Source organism: Manacus candei, unplaced genomic scaffold (assembly GCF_025592945.1).
Source record: "Manacus candei isolate 608988 ecotype Guabito, Panama unplaced genomic scaffold, ASM2559294v1 h1tg000084l, whole genome shotgun sequence".
Classification (NCBI taxonomy): Eukaryota; Metazoa; Chordata; class Aves; order Passeriformes; family Pipridae; genus Manacus; species Manacus candei.
Window position 1 is genome coordinate 558,502 of NW_026138132.1, and position 15,226 is coordinate 573,727.

Consider the following 15,226-nt stretch of genomic DNA (forward strand, 5'->3'; position numbering starts at 1 on the left):
TATGCAGCAGCTATTCAGAAATGAAGATCAAGTGGAAGGAGGGCTGCCAGGCAAAGATTTAAAGGTGCTGACATGTTCCCGTGGGTTGTTTACTGAAATCATCTCTGAAGCCCCAGTTTTAGGGCTGCATTTCAAAAAAGGGCACAAAATACAATTTAGCAAGACCTTTAATAATTCAAGCTGCAGCGTGCTGAGCTTCTTGTTGCCCTTATGGGAACGATGCCTCATTTCAAAGGACCTTGACTCTCTGCTGGTAGTGCAGAAGGGGCACTGCCAGGGCTATTTTTGCACCAAGACACTGATTGGGTGTGAAACCTGTCTCTGGTGGCCGTGCCAGCAAAACCTGGGCAGGCAAAATGGAGCCATATGGCCTGATTTCCCTAAAGATGCGGATTCCAAGGAATTTGGGCGTGCTCTCTTGCTATAAAAGGGCAACTTGGCACCTGGCTCTATAAAAGAAGGGTGCAGCCCTGCTCTTGGCGCCAGGCTCTGCCCACCCAGCCCAGCCCGGCGGGGTGAGCCGGTTCCTGCAGCCCCGGGCCGGGGAGCGGCACCCGGAGCCGTCGGGGCCAGCCCGGGGCTGTCCCCGCTCTCACCTCACCCGCCGGGTCTGGATCGGGGGAGCCCCCACGGTGGGCTGACCCTGGCACCGGGCTGGGTGTTGTCGTGCTGCAGGTCCCTGCTCAGGGCCGTGGGTTTGTCCATCTATTTTTCCCTCGCTGTCCCCTCGAGGAAGCCGCGTCCCCTCGTGTCCCCCCGTGTCCCCTCGTGTCCCCCTCTACAGCGCGGTGTCACTGAGACTCAGGAGGGCAAAGCCCGTGTGAGCCCCAGCGTTGCAGCTTTGCCCCTGTGACATCCCGAGCCCTTAACGACCAGAGGCTCCCCGAGCAGCCCCCCCAGCCCCCCCCAGCGTTTTGCTTCTCCTTCTGTCCGCCCGTTCCTGTGCCGCGGGATCGTCCGCGCCGCGGCCAAACGCGGGTTTCTGCCGCCACCTCGCGATGGAGCAGCAGCGCTGGGATGTCGCGACGGACACAGGGCCCGGCCACACGGCTGGATCGGGATTCGCTGCTTTATTCGTCCGTGTAACCCCCCCGTGTCCAGCAGCCCCGACCCCGGGGTGCTGCGGGCGGCAGGCGGGGCTGGCAGGGACACGGCTCGTCCCGGTGCCGCGGGAGGACGCTGCACCCATCCTGGTGCCTTGGGACGATGTGCTGATGCCAGTGCCACGGGAGGACACTGTGCCTGTCTCCAGGCCTTGGGGGGATGCTGAGCTCACCGTGTGCCTTCTGGGGGGGGGAAGCAGCAGCACTGTCCTCCCTCGGCAGCCCCGAGCACGTTCCTCGTGTCCCAGACACGCACAGGTGGGAGTGATGCTGCCGAGGGGAGGTTTTGGACCTTGGCTCCTGTGCTGCAGACGGACAGCGGAGCCGCCCGGCCTCCTGCACCCACCATGGGCAGTGCCCTGCCGGCCCTCGGGGCACCTCAGGCACTTATCATCCCCTCCCTGGTGGTGTCCCTGATGCTCTTGAGGAAGGTGAAGATGTGGGACCCGCCGGTGCCTTTGGCCTCCAGCGCAGACGGGGCCTTCCCCAGGGCAGGGCCAGCCCTGGCGCCCGGCTCTGCCCGCCCGGCCCTGGCTTTGGCCGCCGCCACGGCCACGTACTTGGTGACCACGGTGATGTGGTAGGACCTGAATTCTGCCAGCGCTGCCACGCAGCGGTTGAAGGCCCCGCAGAGCCGCCTGTCCCTGCAGGAGAGCACGTGCTGCTTCAGGGACGGGCCACGCTGGATCTCCTCCACGAAGGCTCGGTGGGGCGGGGGCATGTAGTTCCTCATCCTGTGCAGGAAGGCGGCTGCAAGACACCAGCAAAGGGTGGAATAAGTTGTAGGTATGTGGATTAAAGGCCCCAGAGAGAAGCCAGCCCAGAGCTCTGCTGCTGGCACGGTTTGACCACGGTGGTGGTGGTGCTGAGAGCCTGCACAGCTTCCTCTGCTCTGCCTCCAATTCAGTGAGAAAGAAAACCCATATTAGGTCAGTGCTCCATTAGGTTTGGTCTTAACTCTAAAAGACAGGTTTTAGCCCTGCTCTCAGCCCTTTGGTTTGGTTTATTTTGTTTTGGTTTTTTTTTGCTAGTAGAGTGGTTTTGCCAATTTCTGGTAAATATTTCTGTTGTGGGCTGGACCAACACAGAACTCTCTGAATGGATGGGGTAAATCACTGGCAGGATGCAGGCACGCTCTGCTCCCTCATCTCTGGGCCCATAGAGAAACTCAGTAAAAGGTTGACAGGCAAAAAGCAAAGTGTGTCCTTCTGGGAATTTATCACGGTGAGGAAGCACCCACCAGAGCCTCGTTTATAACCTAAGGAACTGGGCAGAGCCCAGAGATGGGCACGTGTGCTGTTGGCTGGCAGAGCTGGCAGAGCCGCAGGAATCGCTCTGGCTCGTCTCTCCCCCTGCCCTTATTTGCCTGGGAGAAGGAAGGGTGTGTGGCTCACCGGTGTCCTGGCCGTGGCGGATCCCCAGCAGCTCGTCGAAGGCGTGCAGGACCGTGCTCTGAGCCGCGCTGCCCCCCGAGAACGCCAGGGGCTCCTCAGACACCCCCTCATAGACCAGCCCGGCCGGCATGGCGGGATTGTCCTTCCAGCTGGGCGGGAGACACGGGGTCAGGCAGTGCCCGGGGGGCAGCTGGGGACAGGGACTGTGAGAGGGGACTCTGGGCTGGCAAGATGGAACAAAACCTTCCTGGCCCGGCCCCTCCTCACTCAGCGGTGCCAGCCCTCCTCACATGGGAGATAAACTCGGAAATCAAATGCTGTGCCAAGGTGCACCACGAGGCCGTGGGTGTAGGGAGGGAGGAATCCTTAAATTTCCTCTGCCAGGAGCTAGGGATTGTTCTCTGGGGTCACCATGCCCTGGTGAGCACCCTGTGGCGTGGTGCTGGGACACCCTGCCCTGCCTGGCTGCACCTTCTGCTCCAGCTCGGGAAGGTTTGTGTGAGCAGAGCTGCCCTGGGGAGGGAGGGGGCACTTGTCTGGGCAATAGTGGCACAACAACAATTCCTTGAATGCCAGTGGCCATTCGGATAAGCAGCAGGTAGAGTCACCCAAATGCTACTCTGAGTCCCTGAAGTTTGTACTTTGGATTTTCCTTTGTTCCTGTTACCCAAGGTTACGTCTCTAAAAGCATTTAAAGGATAAGTAGAGACTGGGTCAGCCTGCCTCTATTTATCTCCACAGATAACAAGGCCAGGATGGGATTTCCTCCCTCTGAAGCTGCTGGTCCTGGGCGGGCTGGGAGCCAGGAGCTCCCCCCACACGCCCTGAACTCAGAGCCTGTCAGCCCCCACTGTGCAGGAATGGAGAAGTGCTCGCTCCCAAACAAAGAGAAGAGTTACGATTTCAGGGAAACAAAGTGCCTGGCGCAAAAATATCTGTTGACCTCCTGCAGAAGGCACCGTCCTGGGAGGCTGCTTGGGCTGTTGGGCTGTGGGGACACAATTTGCACAAACTGCACAGAAAATAGATTCATTATCAAATACCAGAATATTTTTAGTTCTCCCAGGGTTGTATTTATAGTAACTTCTACTAGTGGGAAGTTCTTATAAGCAGAAGGGAATTTTAAAGGCATGTTTTTCCAGGCTGATGACCATCAAGACAAGGTCAGCTTGGATAAAAAAAAAATAAGAGAAACCTAATCAGGATGCACGGAGCCTTTTGACTTGGGAATGCTGAGACATGCTGGAGAGAAATAAAAATAGAACCCCCCTGAGCAGCCCGGGAGGGAGCGGCTGTGGAAGCTGCAGCCCCGCAGGGATGCTGAGGGATGGTGAACACGCCACGCTGGGCTCTCAGGGCTGGGATTCTGCCTTGCCCAAATGGCTTTTTCAGTATCTGGGGGAGATTTTCTTTTTTCCAATTGACAGAATTGTAACAGAGCAGCAGCAAGAGGCTTGTTAGGGATGTTTCCTTAACGTGCAGTGGGAAGAGCCTCCGCTCGGCTTCGCAGCCTTGTGTGCACAGCGTGGAAGTGAAGAGAAATTCCTCTTCTGCTGTCAGAACTGTTCGGCCAAGAGCAGGAATGATTCATTTGTGCACAATTCTGGCTGTTGGGGCACAGAGACCTTCTCGGGGCTGAGCTGAAGTGTGGGATGGAGAGTGGGTGGAGGGGGGCAGACCCAGCCCTCAGCCACAGTCTGTGCCCAGCAGATCCAGTGCCTGGGAACTCCCAAGGGACAGGATCATGACACCCTGAGGAGCATCACTGCCAGGCACAGGGCTGGTCCCCACCTCGCCCTGGGGGACCCCCTGTCCCACCTGGGCTGCCCCTTCCTGGCACATTCCCAGTTCCCCCAGCCCTGGGAGCTGCCAGCATGGTGGGTCTGAAGGGGAACCCGCTGCACTTACCCAGAGAGAAAGATGCGGATCACAGCGTAGAACACTGCGGGATCCACGTGGTCTAGGAGGAAATCAGTGAGGTCAGAGCTGGCTGGCAGTCACACCAACACGTGTGATGAGCTGTGGTGTGTGCAGGGCTGTGCAGACACAGCCTGGCTGGGGCTGCTCTCACCGTGCATCCGCCTCAGTGCCTCCCTCATGGCCTCGATGGCCCCTGCCAGCTCCTCCAGGGCTCTCTGCAGGGTCTCCTCATCGTGCTGCAGGATGGCATGAAGGGCCCTGACGATTGCCTGTGAGAGAAGGGAGAACACCAAGTGATGGGGGGGTAGGATGCCTGGGTACAGCGGCTCTGGACACTCGCTGCCACCCATGCCAGCTCTGCTCCTTCCCAGTCCACATGCAGGGGACAGGGTCACCTCGTGGGTGCGCCTGTGGGCACTTTCCAGGTGAGCAAAAAGCCCCGGGACAGGGTGGTACCCACCTTGATGCCAGGCACAGCCGCCTTCTCAACCAGGAGGGTGACGAGGACGAAGCCCCGCAGGCTCTCTCCCCCGGGCAGGGTGATGATGGGGTCCAGGTTCCTGCACGGAGCAGCCGAGGAGAGGGATTGGTGGGGTTGTGGCTCAGGATTTCCCTGCACACCACGGGACCTGCTGAGCTCTTGGAACAAAACGCTCCCAGGCTGCAGAGCCTCTTATCTGCACCCCAGGCAGAGAGGAGCTGGCACAGAGCAAAGGGGAGCAGGCCTGGTCTGGTTTAGAGGCACCCACTTCCCTCCCCATGCCCTTCCCATGACCCATGGGTGCTGGACCTGCACGGACAGAGCAGCCCATGCTCCACTGCAGTCACTTCACTGTCATCTCAGTGGCATTTGTGAGACAAACCCTGGTGTTGCTGTGTGTGCACATCGAGAGAGGCTCAGCCTAAGCAGAACCCCGCAGTGCTGGAGAGCTGAGCCCATCCAAACAAAACCAACACCATTAGAAAATAAATGAGCATCTTAACTACTTACTCGATTTCCAGAGGCCTGAAGGCGTTTCAGTTGTGGCCAACAAATGCACGAGAAAATGCAGGAGAGAGAGAGAGGAGCATTATAAATTGTTCTGGTGACGGGTTGTGCTCTGCAGGGAATGGAGGAGTTGTCCCCAGGGGCTGCTCCCACAGGCACCCACGTCCCCACAGGGTTCCTGTGTCCGCCCGTGAGGAGCCACCCCAGTGATGGTGGGGGGTTCAGGGGGGTTTGGCAGAACAGGAGCAGTTTGGGAACCGTCTGTCCCCAGCACCTGCTCGTTGCTGCTGCCCGAGCGCGGGAGGAGCCGCGCTTCGTCCGCCGGCGTTTGCCCGTTTACCCGTTGGGGTCCTTCCTCCTCCAGTTGGCCAACACAAAGTCTGCGTGGCTGAGGATGGGCGGGAGGCCCAGGGCCTCGGAGACCTCCCAGTAGGGGACGGCGAGGTTTCGGGGCAGGACCTGGACGGCACAAAGCACGGGGGAAGATGGGGACGCTGCCAGGCTGCTGAACGGTGCCCGAATGTGGGCACCAGCCGGGCAGGAGGGGTCACGCTCCTGCTGCAGCTGCAGGAAAGGGGCTTTGCTCCCGTGGGATGAGTTCCATGGGAGCAGCAACAGCCCCCAGACCCCAAGGAGCAGGTGAACCTGCTCTGCGTTGCCGTTACCTGCACGGTGCCCTCCTCGCCCTCCTGCCAGACGTAGCCCATGGTGATGAAGCTGAGCACCAGGTGTGCCAAGTGCAGCTCCTCACGTCCTCGGAGGTGCCGGGCGCTCAGCTGCGGCATCTGCCAGGAAAATCCTTGGGAGCAAAGGGCAAAGCAGGCAGTGCCAAGGGCCCCCGCGGTGGGGTCTGTCCTGCCAACCGGGGTGAACCCTCCTAAGTGCCTCTCTCTACCTTCAAGCCTCCCTTCCCACCCACCCTGCAGGATTTGTTCCTGTTCCACTTCTGCTGGTTTGTGAGCAGGGACAGTAATCCATGGGATTTTCCTCAAAAAGGCACCCTTCTTCCTGGTGCTGGGATGCCTGTGGGAGCAGCTGATCCCTGTGTGCCAGAGGGGTCCTTGGCGGGCAGCATGGCTGGGATGAGACACAGCTCTTGTGACATCTAGAGAGCCCCTGCTCGCCCTGCTCCAGCCCTCACTGGCTGCTGCCTCCCGGCTCTGCTTCTGTGCCGATGTGAAGGCCTGGTGTCAGCCCTGGCTCAGGACACGGCCGTGCTGCTGAGTTGCTTTCCCCCGCGTTTTGCAGATGCTGCCGTGTCAGACCGAGGTTTGAGAGAGCTCCAGAGGCAGGGAGGAGAACACGGTACCTGGTGAACGCGGGAGCGGAGCCGGTGGCTGGCGATCAGCTGGGGCAGCTCGTGGGCCACCTCCATCCAGGGGCTGTAGGGCTCTGGCAGTTCTGTCTTGGTGGAGAGAGGCAGAGGGGGGGCTGTGGATGTGCCCAGGCTCCCAGCGCCCACCCAGCCTCCTGCAGAGTGACTGCTCTTCTCATGCTCCCCAAAATCCCACAGAGTCAAGGCAGCGTGTAAATGGCAAAGCTCATTCTCCTCTCCCCCCTGCCACTTGCTGCAGCCACTTCATCATTTGAGAGTGAGGGGTTTGTCCTATGAAACTGCCTGTGCCAAAACAGCCCCTGCCTTCCTCACTGCTCTTTGTAAGCCGAATCAACCCCCCCTCCAGAAAGCTGCTCACAACCCCTCTCTTTTCCTCTCTGTAGCATGCAGATGGGGGGCACAGCCAGCTCCTACCAGCGGGTCGGGAAGCAGGAAGCCGAACTCCTCGGAGACCTGGAACCTGGTCAGTGCCAGGGGCAGCGAGGGTTCCTCGGTGCCATCACCAGCCTCCATCGCCGGGCACTGGCCGTGGGCTCGGGGTGTGCTGTGGCCTGGCTGCCCTGGCAGGATGTGCTGAGCCAGCGCCGCCTGTCCTGCAGCAGGAATGTACCTTGTCTTGGGGGGAGCCAGGCCTGGCTGCCCAATGGCTGGAGGGTCTGAGCAAACACGGGTAAAGGTTGCAGATAAGGCTTTGTCATGGAGCAAACACTGATCTCTGTTCCCATGGAGAAGGCTTGGGGGACCTCCCTCACCCTGGGTAAGGGGTGTTTGTCATGGAGCAAACACTGATCTCTGTTCCCATGGAGAAGGCTTGGGGGACCTCCCTCACCCTGGGTAAGGGCTGTCATCAGCTTCCCCCCTGGACCACCCCGAGGGGCTGCCAGGTTCCCATGGGATGCTGCATCAAGGGGGCCTGGGGTGGCAGCTCAGGGACACTGTCCCTGCAGGTGGGGTTCTCCAGGATCCTGGCAATGCCAAACTGGTGTGCCATGGGCTGCTGGCCTAATGGTGACATGCAGGAGCCAACCTCCTTGCCCGGGGCTGATCTGTGCTGAGAGGCTCCTGCTGCCCTCTGGCTGGAGATGGATGAAATGGGGCTGAAAGGGACTGAACAAGGCTGGGACCCCACATCCACCCTGCACTCTTCCTGTTCCTCTGACAAAAGGCACAAACTGTGTAAGCATAAAACCATGGGGCACCAGCCACAGCACCGGCTCTGCCCAACGCCTTTAATCAGTGCCCGTGGTGCTGCTCCAGCTCCAGTGCTGGGCCCACATCTGCCTTCAGCTCCGGGTCCAGTTCCAGGTCTGTCTGCAGCTCCGGGTCCAGCTCTGCATCTGGCTCCAGGTTCAGCTCCGGGTCTGGCTCCAGCTCCCTGTCCATGTCCTGGCTGGCACTGTGGGGAGATCTGGAGAGGTGCCTCAGCCCTGACTTGACTCAGGGTGGCCTCAGTCTCCCAGGGCCACCTCAGTCCAGAGATGACCTCAGCCCTGGGGAATATGCTCGTGCCTCACCTGAGAATCACCCCGTACATCCCTGGGGAATCACCTCACCTTCTCCCCTGCCCTCCCTGAGGATCCAGCCCCAGGCAGGGCCCCACTCACCCCTCTGTGCCCTGTGGTTGCTGCCCATGGCACCAGCCCAGCACCTCCTGCTGCCACAGGATGAGGACGAGGACGATGGCCGAGGTAAGGATGAGCAGGACGAGGCTGGAGCCCAGCACCAGCCAGGCCAGCTGCCCATACTCCAGCGCTCTCTGCAGGGGCAGGCCTGGCAGGAGACAGCCCAGCTGGCACAGGGCACTGCCACCCCTGCCCGTGCCATCCCCCCTCAGCTGCCCGTACCCACCTCCCTCCATCAGCTGGAAGCCACTGTCCACGCTCCCCCCAGAGCCCCTCCTCTGGCAGCTGGGGGGCCTCCAGCCCGGGTAGCAGTGGCAATTGCCCTTGTTGTTGCACACCTGGAACAGCCAGGGGTGGGGGGAGAGGTGTTCAATGAGCTCACAGAACCTGCCCCCCTGTAGCCCCCCTGCAGTCCCCCTGCAGCCCCCCCAGCCCCGGGGGACTCACGCCGTGGCCGTGGCACATCACCTGGCTGTCACACCTGAACCCCAGCACCGAGCGTGGGTGACACGTGTTGTTTATACACACCTGGGAAAAAACCACAGCAGCTCCAGCCCAGCACTGCCTCACCCACACAGCGCTCAGCATGCCAGGCTTTGGCCCAAAGGGGAAGGAAAACACACTATTTCTAAAAAAAAACCAACAAAAAAAGCTACAGTTCTGCCCTGGGGCTGGGTCATGCCTTGTGCTCACACACCACCAAACCTTTATGCAGCGTTTGCAGGGTTTTATAGTGTTTTTAAATATCTAGCACACTGCTGCAAGGAGCAAGCGTTTCTAAAACCTTCTTAATATTTACAGTTTGCATCTGTCATTTCAGATGATTACAGAGCGCTTCCTCACCCTTTCAGAGCCACATTTTGTCCCTGGTGGGACCAGAAGTGGATCCAGCAATGCTGATGCATTCAGATAGTTCATAGAGACACACAAGTGCTTCCTCACTCGGGCGTAAATCACGGCGGCAGCAGTGGATCGGAAGGGGCTGCTGGACGGGTACGTGCAGACCAACTTCCCACACCTGAGATTCCTGGAAAGTCAATTTGCACAGGATGTGTGTGACACACACACACACACACTGCCTGATGAACACGGGAACATTAAACAGCGCAGTCTGGAGCAAGGTGGGAAAACATCAGCAGGACTGGGAAGTCCGAGAGAGGATCTGTGACATAAGGAGAGACGCCAAAACAAGGAGAACACACAGAGAACTATTTATTGCTTCACAAGTCTCATTATGAACTGGAGTTTTGACGGTCCCCTTGACTGCCCAATCCCAATTAAATATGCATTTTGACAGAGGCAGTGCCAGTGCCCCCTCCCCAGCGTACCTCCAAGAACAGCCTTGGTACCCACGTCCTGTCTTGAACCCGCAGTGCCCAAACCTGTCCCGCTGGCTGTTGATCTCCTCATAACAGGCCACAGGAGCACTCTTTGAATCTGCAAGTTTAGCAGTAATATTTGTTATAGTTCAAAGGGACACAAAGGGACATACTGTAATAACTTCATTTTTCCTCCTTTAATTAGAGAAAACACTCCTGTCCCTGCCCTGGCAAACCCCCTGAACCCCAGAAATCAGCAAGGGAGTAGCAAATGGGGCAGTCCTCTGAGAGAGTTCACCCACAGATTTGCTTTTTGTCATTTCCATTGTTATCTCTGAAGCACTGGGGGACTTCATTAACCAGAGCCAAACCCAAGCTCGAAACGCCTTCCTAAGGCTGTGCCCTTCCCTCCTGGTGCCCCGCTCTTACCCGAGACCAGTGCATGGAGAGCACTGAACGTCATCATCCCACCCCCAGCCAGTGCCAGTGCCACCAGTGCCACCAGAAGAGCCCGTTACCTTTCCCATAGAGCCTCTGGCACTGCAGGTCCAAGGACTGGCAGCGTCCCTGGTAGCAGTAGCCGGTGCCGCGCGCGCAGCCGTGCCCGTCCTGCACGTACACGTCGGGCGGGCAGGACCCCGAGGAGCCGCTGCAGAACTCGGGCAGGTCACACTGCGAGTCCGAGGTGGGGCGGCACAGCGAGTTCTTCTTCCTGAACTGGAGAGCAGGGAGAGCTCTCCACCCTCACCTGCCAGGCTGAGCCCACACAGCCCCTCCCTGCTGGGATCCCCGCCGGGCACTCGGGTCACCACACGTGTGTGACACTGCCCAGGACGATCCCCCCGAGGGTTCCCAGGAAACCCAACCCCGGGAACCTCTCCCATTGCACAGCAGGAAGTTTGGTTCCATCCCTCAGCACGGGGACATACTATTTCTCCAAAGATAAATAATGATTTTGTGATAATTACAAAAGTGTGCCTCACCTGGCAATTTTTACAACATAACCCAGAGGCACATTTCGCTTTCGGCATAAGCTGACATCTCCAAGTGCAGCACTTGTCATGCAGGCATTGCTGGGGAAACATGGCAAACCCACATTATTCCATTTTCCTGTACCCCCAAGTCCCACTCTTCCTCCTTCTCCCCAGAAGGCTGCACTTGGGCAACATCAAGCAGAACAAACGGGCAAAGCTGCCACCAGACTGGTGCCATCTCAACCCCAACACAACCCTTCTGGGCTGCCCCCTGCTGCAGTGGGGCCCTCAGGCTCAAGGGTTCGTTATTCCCACATCCCAAATGCAGGGATTTAGCCGCGGTTCCCGTGGCACCCACCTGGGGTGCCCCACAGTCACACTGCTCGCCCGGCTCCACCACACCATTGCCACAGAAGGCCCCGCTCCGGGGGGACAGGGGCCTCAGGCGGGGTCTGCTGAAGAGGCACACGCCTCTGCCCTGCTTCAGGAAGGTCTCAAAGTCCCTGACGCTGCAGTTGCTAAAGGCTTTTGCCCCACTGAAATGGCTGAAATAAAGCAATTTTCAGTTTATGTGTTATGCATTCACCACCTCTCGCTCTCTCCAAACCTCTGTGCAAGTCAAGGGCTCACCCAGACACAGGGCACGATGGCCCTGGGGGTCTGTCAGTTCACCTGGTCTAAAGCTCATTAACTGAGACTGAGAAACATAAGTACCCTCGTTTTGGAGAGCAAAGGTCTCTTTTGTCAAATTAAGCACTGAATTGCTATTTAATTATTCCTTTTTTTTTCCTTCTCAAAGGAATAAAAGCAGGTATTTGTCCACTGAAAGGGTGTTCAGGCTTTGAAGGGGCTGCCCAGGGAGGCGGTGGAGCCACCACCCCTGGAGGTGCCCAAGGAATGACTGGACCTGGCACAAAGTGCTCTGGTCGAGTTAAAAGGTGGTGGTCGGTCACAGGTTGGACTCCGAGGGATTCCACGATTCCACTTGGTTGTAACTTTTGCCATGGAATGACATTTGCTGGGGACACCCCTGAGGAGGGGACACCCCTGAGGAGGGGACACCCCTGAGGAGGGGACACCCCGTGACCCCCCAGCCCACTCACAGCGCCGCGGGGCTCATGATGCAGCCGCGCCCGGCGCAGCCGCAGGCTCGGGGGCTGTCGGGGCTCACGCCCAGGCTGCGGCCCAGCACCTGTGCCAGCAGGACAGAGAAGGACTCCAGCGTCGCCTTCCCGTGGTACTGCAGGGAGGAGAGAGCCAGGATGCCACAGCTGAGCATTCCCTGCGGAACCCCCTGCCCTGGATGTGGATACTCCCACCCAGCCCCGTCCCTGCTGCCTGTGGGCCAGCTCTGGGTTCTTGGCCACGTGGGCTGGCTGGGGACGGGCAGGGGGCAGGTGGGACTGTACCAGGGCCACTGCAGCAGCAGCATCTCTCTGACAAGCCTTTCCCAGAGCCGCTGTGCCCGTGGGCGCTCCTTGGTCCCTGTACCTGGAACAGAGGGGAGTGCACTGGTCACCCAGCCCAGGACACCCCGTGGCCATGGGTCAGTGGGTCTGTACAGCCACAGTCCCCTCCAGTGGCCCCAATGGCTCTGCTGTCCCTGGGGGAGCTGGGATGGGCTCCAGTGCCAGTGTTCAGTGTCAGAGCCTGTAGAGCCTCTCCTCAGCCAGGGCAGGTGGGATGGGATGGGATGGGGTGTGATGGGATGGCACCACCGTGGCTGCTGCACTGCCACAGAAGGGCTGGTTAGAAGGAATGCCTTGGAAGAAACGCTTCCAGAATACTAAGAAATTAGGAATTGTGTAAGAAATATGGCTTTTTAAAAAAGCATTTGTCATGGGACTCTTCATAGTTCAACCTACACTGGTCTGAGTGATCTCTACTATGTAACCTTTACTGCTAAGGAACCCTTATCTTACCCTAAGAGAAAAGCGATATCATGTGCCTGCAGTGCCAGGGTCAACTGTTTCCACTGTAAAAATCGCTGCAGAAGGTCATCTGTGTCCCCTGCTGTCGGTATTTTATCTCCCTCTGCCCACAGCTCCAGGGAGGACAGCACAATGGTGACATTAAGGGGACTAAACATCTGAAAGCAGAAAGGAAACACCTTCTCACACACCTTCCCTTTTGAGCTCTGCACACAGACACATGGGAAAAGCCAATTGCTGCTCTCAGTCCCTCAATGACATCTGTAGCCAAAAAGAATGAACCCACCTAAAAAATGGAGAAATATAGCAAGAGGCCTGAGCCAAAGCCCAATAACTTCATAGGAAACCCTTAGGGATTTACATGAAGCATAATGGCACCAGTGGAGTGAAGAAAAGGACTGGAAGTTGCTTATAAGTACCTGAGAGGAAGCAGGTTAATTGGATCAGTGAGAACAGGGATCTGCTGGGTGGAAAGGGGAGCAATGCTGGGTTTTGGCAAACTGCCTGTGTTCTGTCCATCTGCAGGAGACATGGCCACTGCATGGGGAAGGATGCTCTTTTGCAGCAGACTGACACCCAGAGGAAAAACCTTCTTGGGAAAGCTGGAATTTTTTACATAACCTCCTCCTAAACCCAAAAGCAGCTAGGAGAGAGGTGACCACTACCAACATCACCCCTGCAGTACAAATCAGACTTTAAAACTCACATTGTTGACTAAATTGAAAGCCTGGATTATCTTCTGTGTGACAGCATTCGGGTCTGACCCCATGTAGTTGTACTGAAAAACAACCCAAGAGGATGTAAGTACAGAACAATATCAGAACACTGAGATGAATCCCAGCACCCAGCCACGGAGATGTGAGCTACAAATTTGCACTCCTCCTTTCCTTCAAAATCCACAGGACATGTAATTTTTCGAAAGGGAAAACAAATCCCTGTACTAGCTGGGAGATGGCACCATTTCCCTGCTCACAGAAGTCAGGCAGAGGCAAGGAGAGTGTCTGGCACAGACTCACCAAAGCGCTGTCCAAAACCACGTACACTGTGAGGTATTTGGGAGATCGTGCTGCGGCCCAGAGGAGCTGGAAAAGAAAATGGGCTCCAATGTACTCCAGTGGACAGATCCCTGTGTTCTCTGGCCCCTCACCACTGCCCTTGGCTGTGCTGCTCAAGCCTCCCTTCAAAGCTTGTGGCCAAGTGTCTGGTCAAAGCTTCCTGTGGGATCAGGCTGCTCCTCAGGGACAGGACAACAGTGGGCACCACTCACCTCGTCACCCCCGTGGGCCTTGGCTGAGGTCTCCTCTGCCACCAGCCCACCCAGCTCTCTCCCAGGGGGGCTGTGTGGCAGGAAGGAACCTGCCGTGTCCTCCTCACCCACTCGATACACGAGGTGCTCAAACTCGGGGGAATCATCCAGGGGCTCAATCCCGTAGCTGACGTTCTCAAACTGCAGCAAGCCCCTGCCAAGGCAGTGGCACTGGCCATTTACTCCTGGCACTGCCTCCAGGCCATCCCTGGGCTCCCCACAGCAAAGCCTGGCAGCACCCAGGGGCAGGGCAGCACAGGGACGTTGTGGTACATTACCTGAGCCCCGAGCAGGTGCTGAGGGTCACTGCCGAGTTGGGGAAGCCATCGATGTACCCCCAGTAGTGGCAGCCTCCCTACAGCATGACAGAGGACAGGGAGCCCCTTCTGTGCCTGGGAAGGTGATTCTCACCCAGACAGCTGGACTGGCTGCACCAGGCAGAGATCTGTGCCACGACACTTAGGGTACAAACACCCCAAAGCAAGGCAGGTTACCTCCATCTGGGCTGAATCAGGGGGCAAAGAGCCCTCCTCGTCCGACACGTAAATCTGGAAATCGTCAGATAAAAAGGCACTACAAGAGAAAGGTGCAAAGTGAAGCACTTACAACAACATCCATCACCCTTCTCGAGCTTCTCGCAGGTCCTGCAGCCACCAGGGACGGGGCAGTGACTGTCAGCAGGGGCAGCATCAGGGCCAACTCACTGCTGCTGCAGGTGGATGGTGTAGGGCCTCCCCTCGATCCTCAGGACGTAGGACACTGTGTCCTTGTGCGTGCAGAAAAGTAGAGAACGGGAGAATTAGGAACAGGGAGTTGGACCAGCACCATCCGAGGCCCCCTGCGAACACCAGGGATGAGCACAGAGTGGGTGATGTGCTGGCAGCTCTGCTGTGGTGACACCATTACAGCTGCCAGCACATCTGCACCCCCCTGGCTCTCCTCTGCAGCTGAAGACCTCACTCCCCCACCTTCCCCCCATCTCCCCCTCTCTCCCTCCCCAGCACCGTGCCTGCTGCAGCCGCGTCACTCCGGTCACGTTTGCCGGGAGCCGCTGTGGGATCGTGATCTGGGATGGAACCTGCCAGCCCAGAGGGGACAGAGACCCCCACGGCTGAGCCCAGAGCCGGGGGGTGGAGGGCACGGGGGGGCCCTGCCCAGCCTCATGCAGCAGCTCCAGGAGCAGCAGGAGCAGCAGTGGTGACATCGCACAAAGTGGCCCCATCGCGGGCCAGTAACAGCCCCACTGGTAACAGCCCCACAGCAACTGCCCCCAGGTAACGGCCCCACCGGTCACGGCCCCTCCCTCCCCTAAAGCAGAGGCTGAGGCAGAGCC

At 58.3% G+C, this 15,226-nt stretch overlaps 2 protein-coding genes across 5 annotated transcripts; both read right to left on the minus strand.

Moving 5' to 3' along the window:
* Positions 1-1,046: 1,046 nt before the first annotated feature.
* LOC127482061 (indoleamine 2,3-dioxygenase 2-like) lies at positions 1,047-7,700 on the minus strand. Of its 3 annotated transcripts, XM_051812009.1 has the most exons (11): positions 7,562-7,700; positions 7,156-7,484; positions 6,715-6,810; positions 6,071-6,190; positions 5,746-5,864; positions 5,409-5,423; positions 4,878-4,977; positions 4,569-4,686; positions 4,406-4,457; positions 2,498-2,646; positions 1,047-1,853 (listed from the first exon to the last, which is right to left on the minus strand). In XM_051812009.1, exons 1-11 carry the CDS (start codon positions 7,587-7,589, stop codon positions 1,483-1,485), a joined length of 1,497 nt encoding a protein of 498 aa, XP_051667969.1. In that variant the 5' UTR covers positions 7,590-7,700; the 3' UTR covers positions 1,047-1,482. The 3 variants fall into 3 exon arrangements, with proteins under 3 accessions (XP_051667969.1, XP_051667971.1, XP_051667970.1); XM_051812011.1 differs by lacking the exon at positions 7,562-7,700 and having other exon boundaries at positions 7,156-7,497; XM_051812010.1 differs by lacking the exon at positions 7,562-7,700 and having other exon boundaries at positions 6,715-6,806; positions 7,156-7,279.
* Positions 7,701-7,971: 271 nt separating this feature from the next.
* Positions 7,972-15,155, minus strand: LOC127482055 (disintegrin and metalloproteinase domain-containing protein 32-like). Of its 2 annotated transcripts, none has more exons than XM_051812002.1 (19): positions 14,903-15,155; positions 14,598-14,659; positions 14,388-14,466; positions 14,172-14,248; positions 13,855-14,047; positions 13,604-13,669; positions 13,294-13,365; positions 12,579-12,745; positions 12,066-12,147; positions 11,760-11,896; positions 11,015-11,201; positions 10,666-10,755; positions 10,201-10,399; positions 9,692-9,800; positions 9,207-9,390; positions 8,811-8,891; positions 8,590-8,701; positions 8,346-8,511; positions 7,972-8,137 (listed from the first exon to the last, which is right to left on the minus strand). In XM_051812002.1, the coding sequence occupies exons 1-19, from the start codon at positions 15,113-15,115 to the stop codon at positions 7,975-7,977; spliced, it is 2,439 nt and encodes an 812-aa protein (XP_051667962.1). In that variant the 5' UTR covers positions 15,116-15,155; the 3' UTR covers positions 7,972-7,974. The 2 variants fall into 2 exon arrangements, with proteins under 2 accessions (XP_051667962.1, XP_051667961.1); XM_051812001.1 differs by having other exon boundaries at positions 7,972-8,149.
* Between the last annotated feature and the right edge of the window lie 71 nt (positions 15,156-15,226).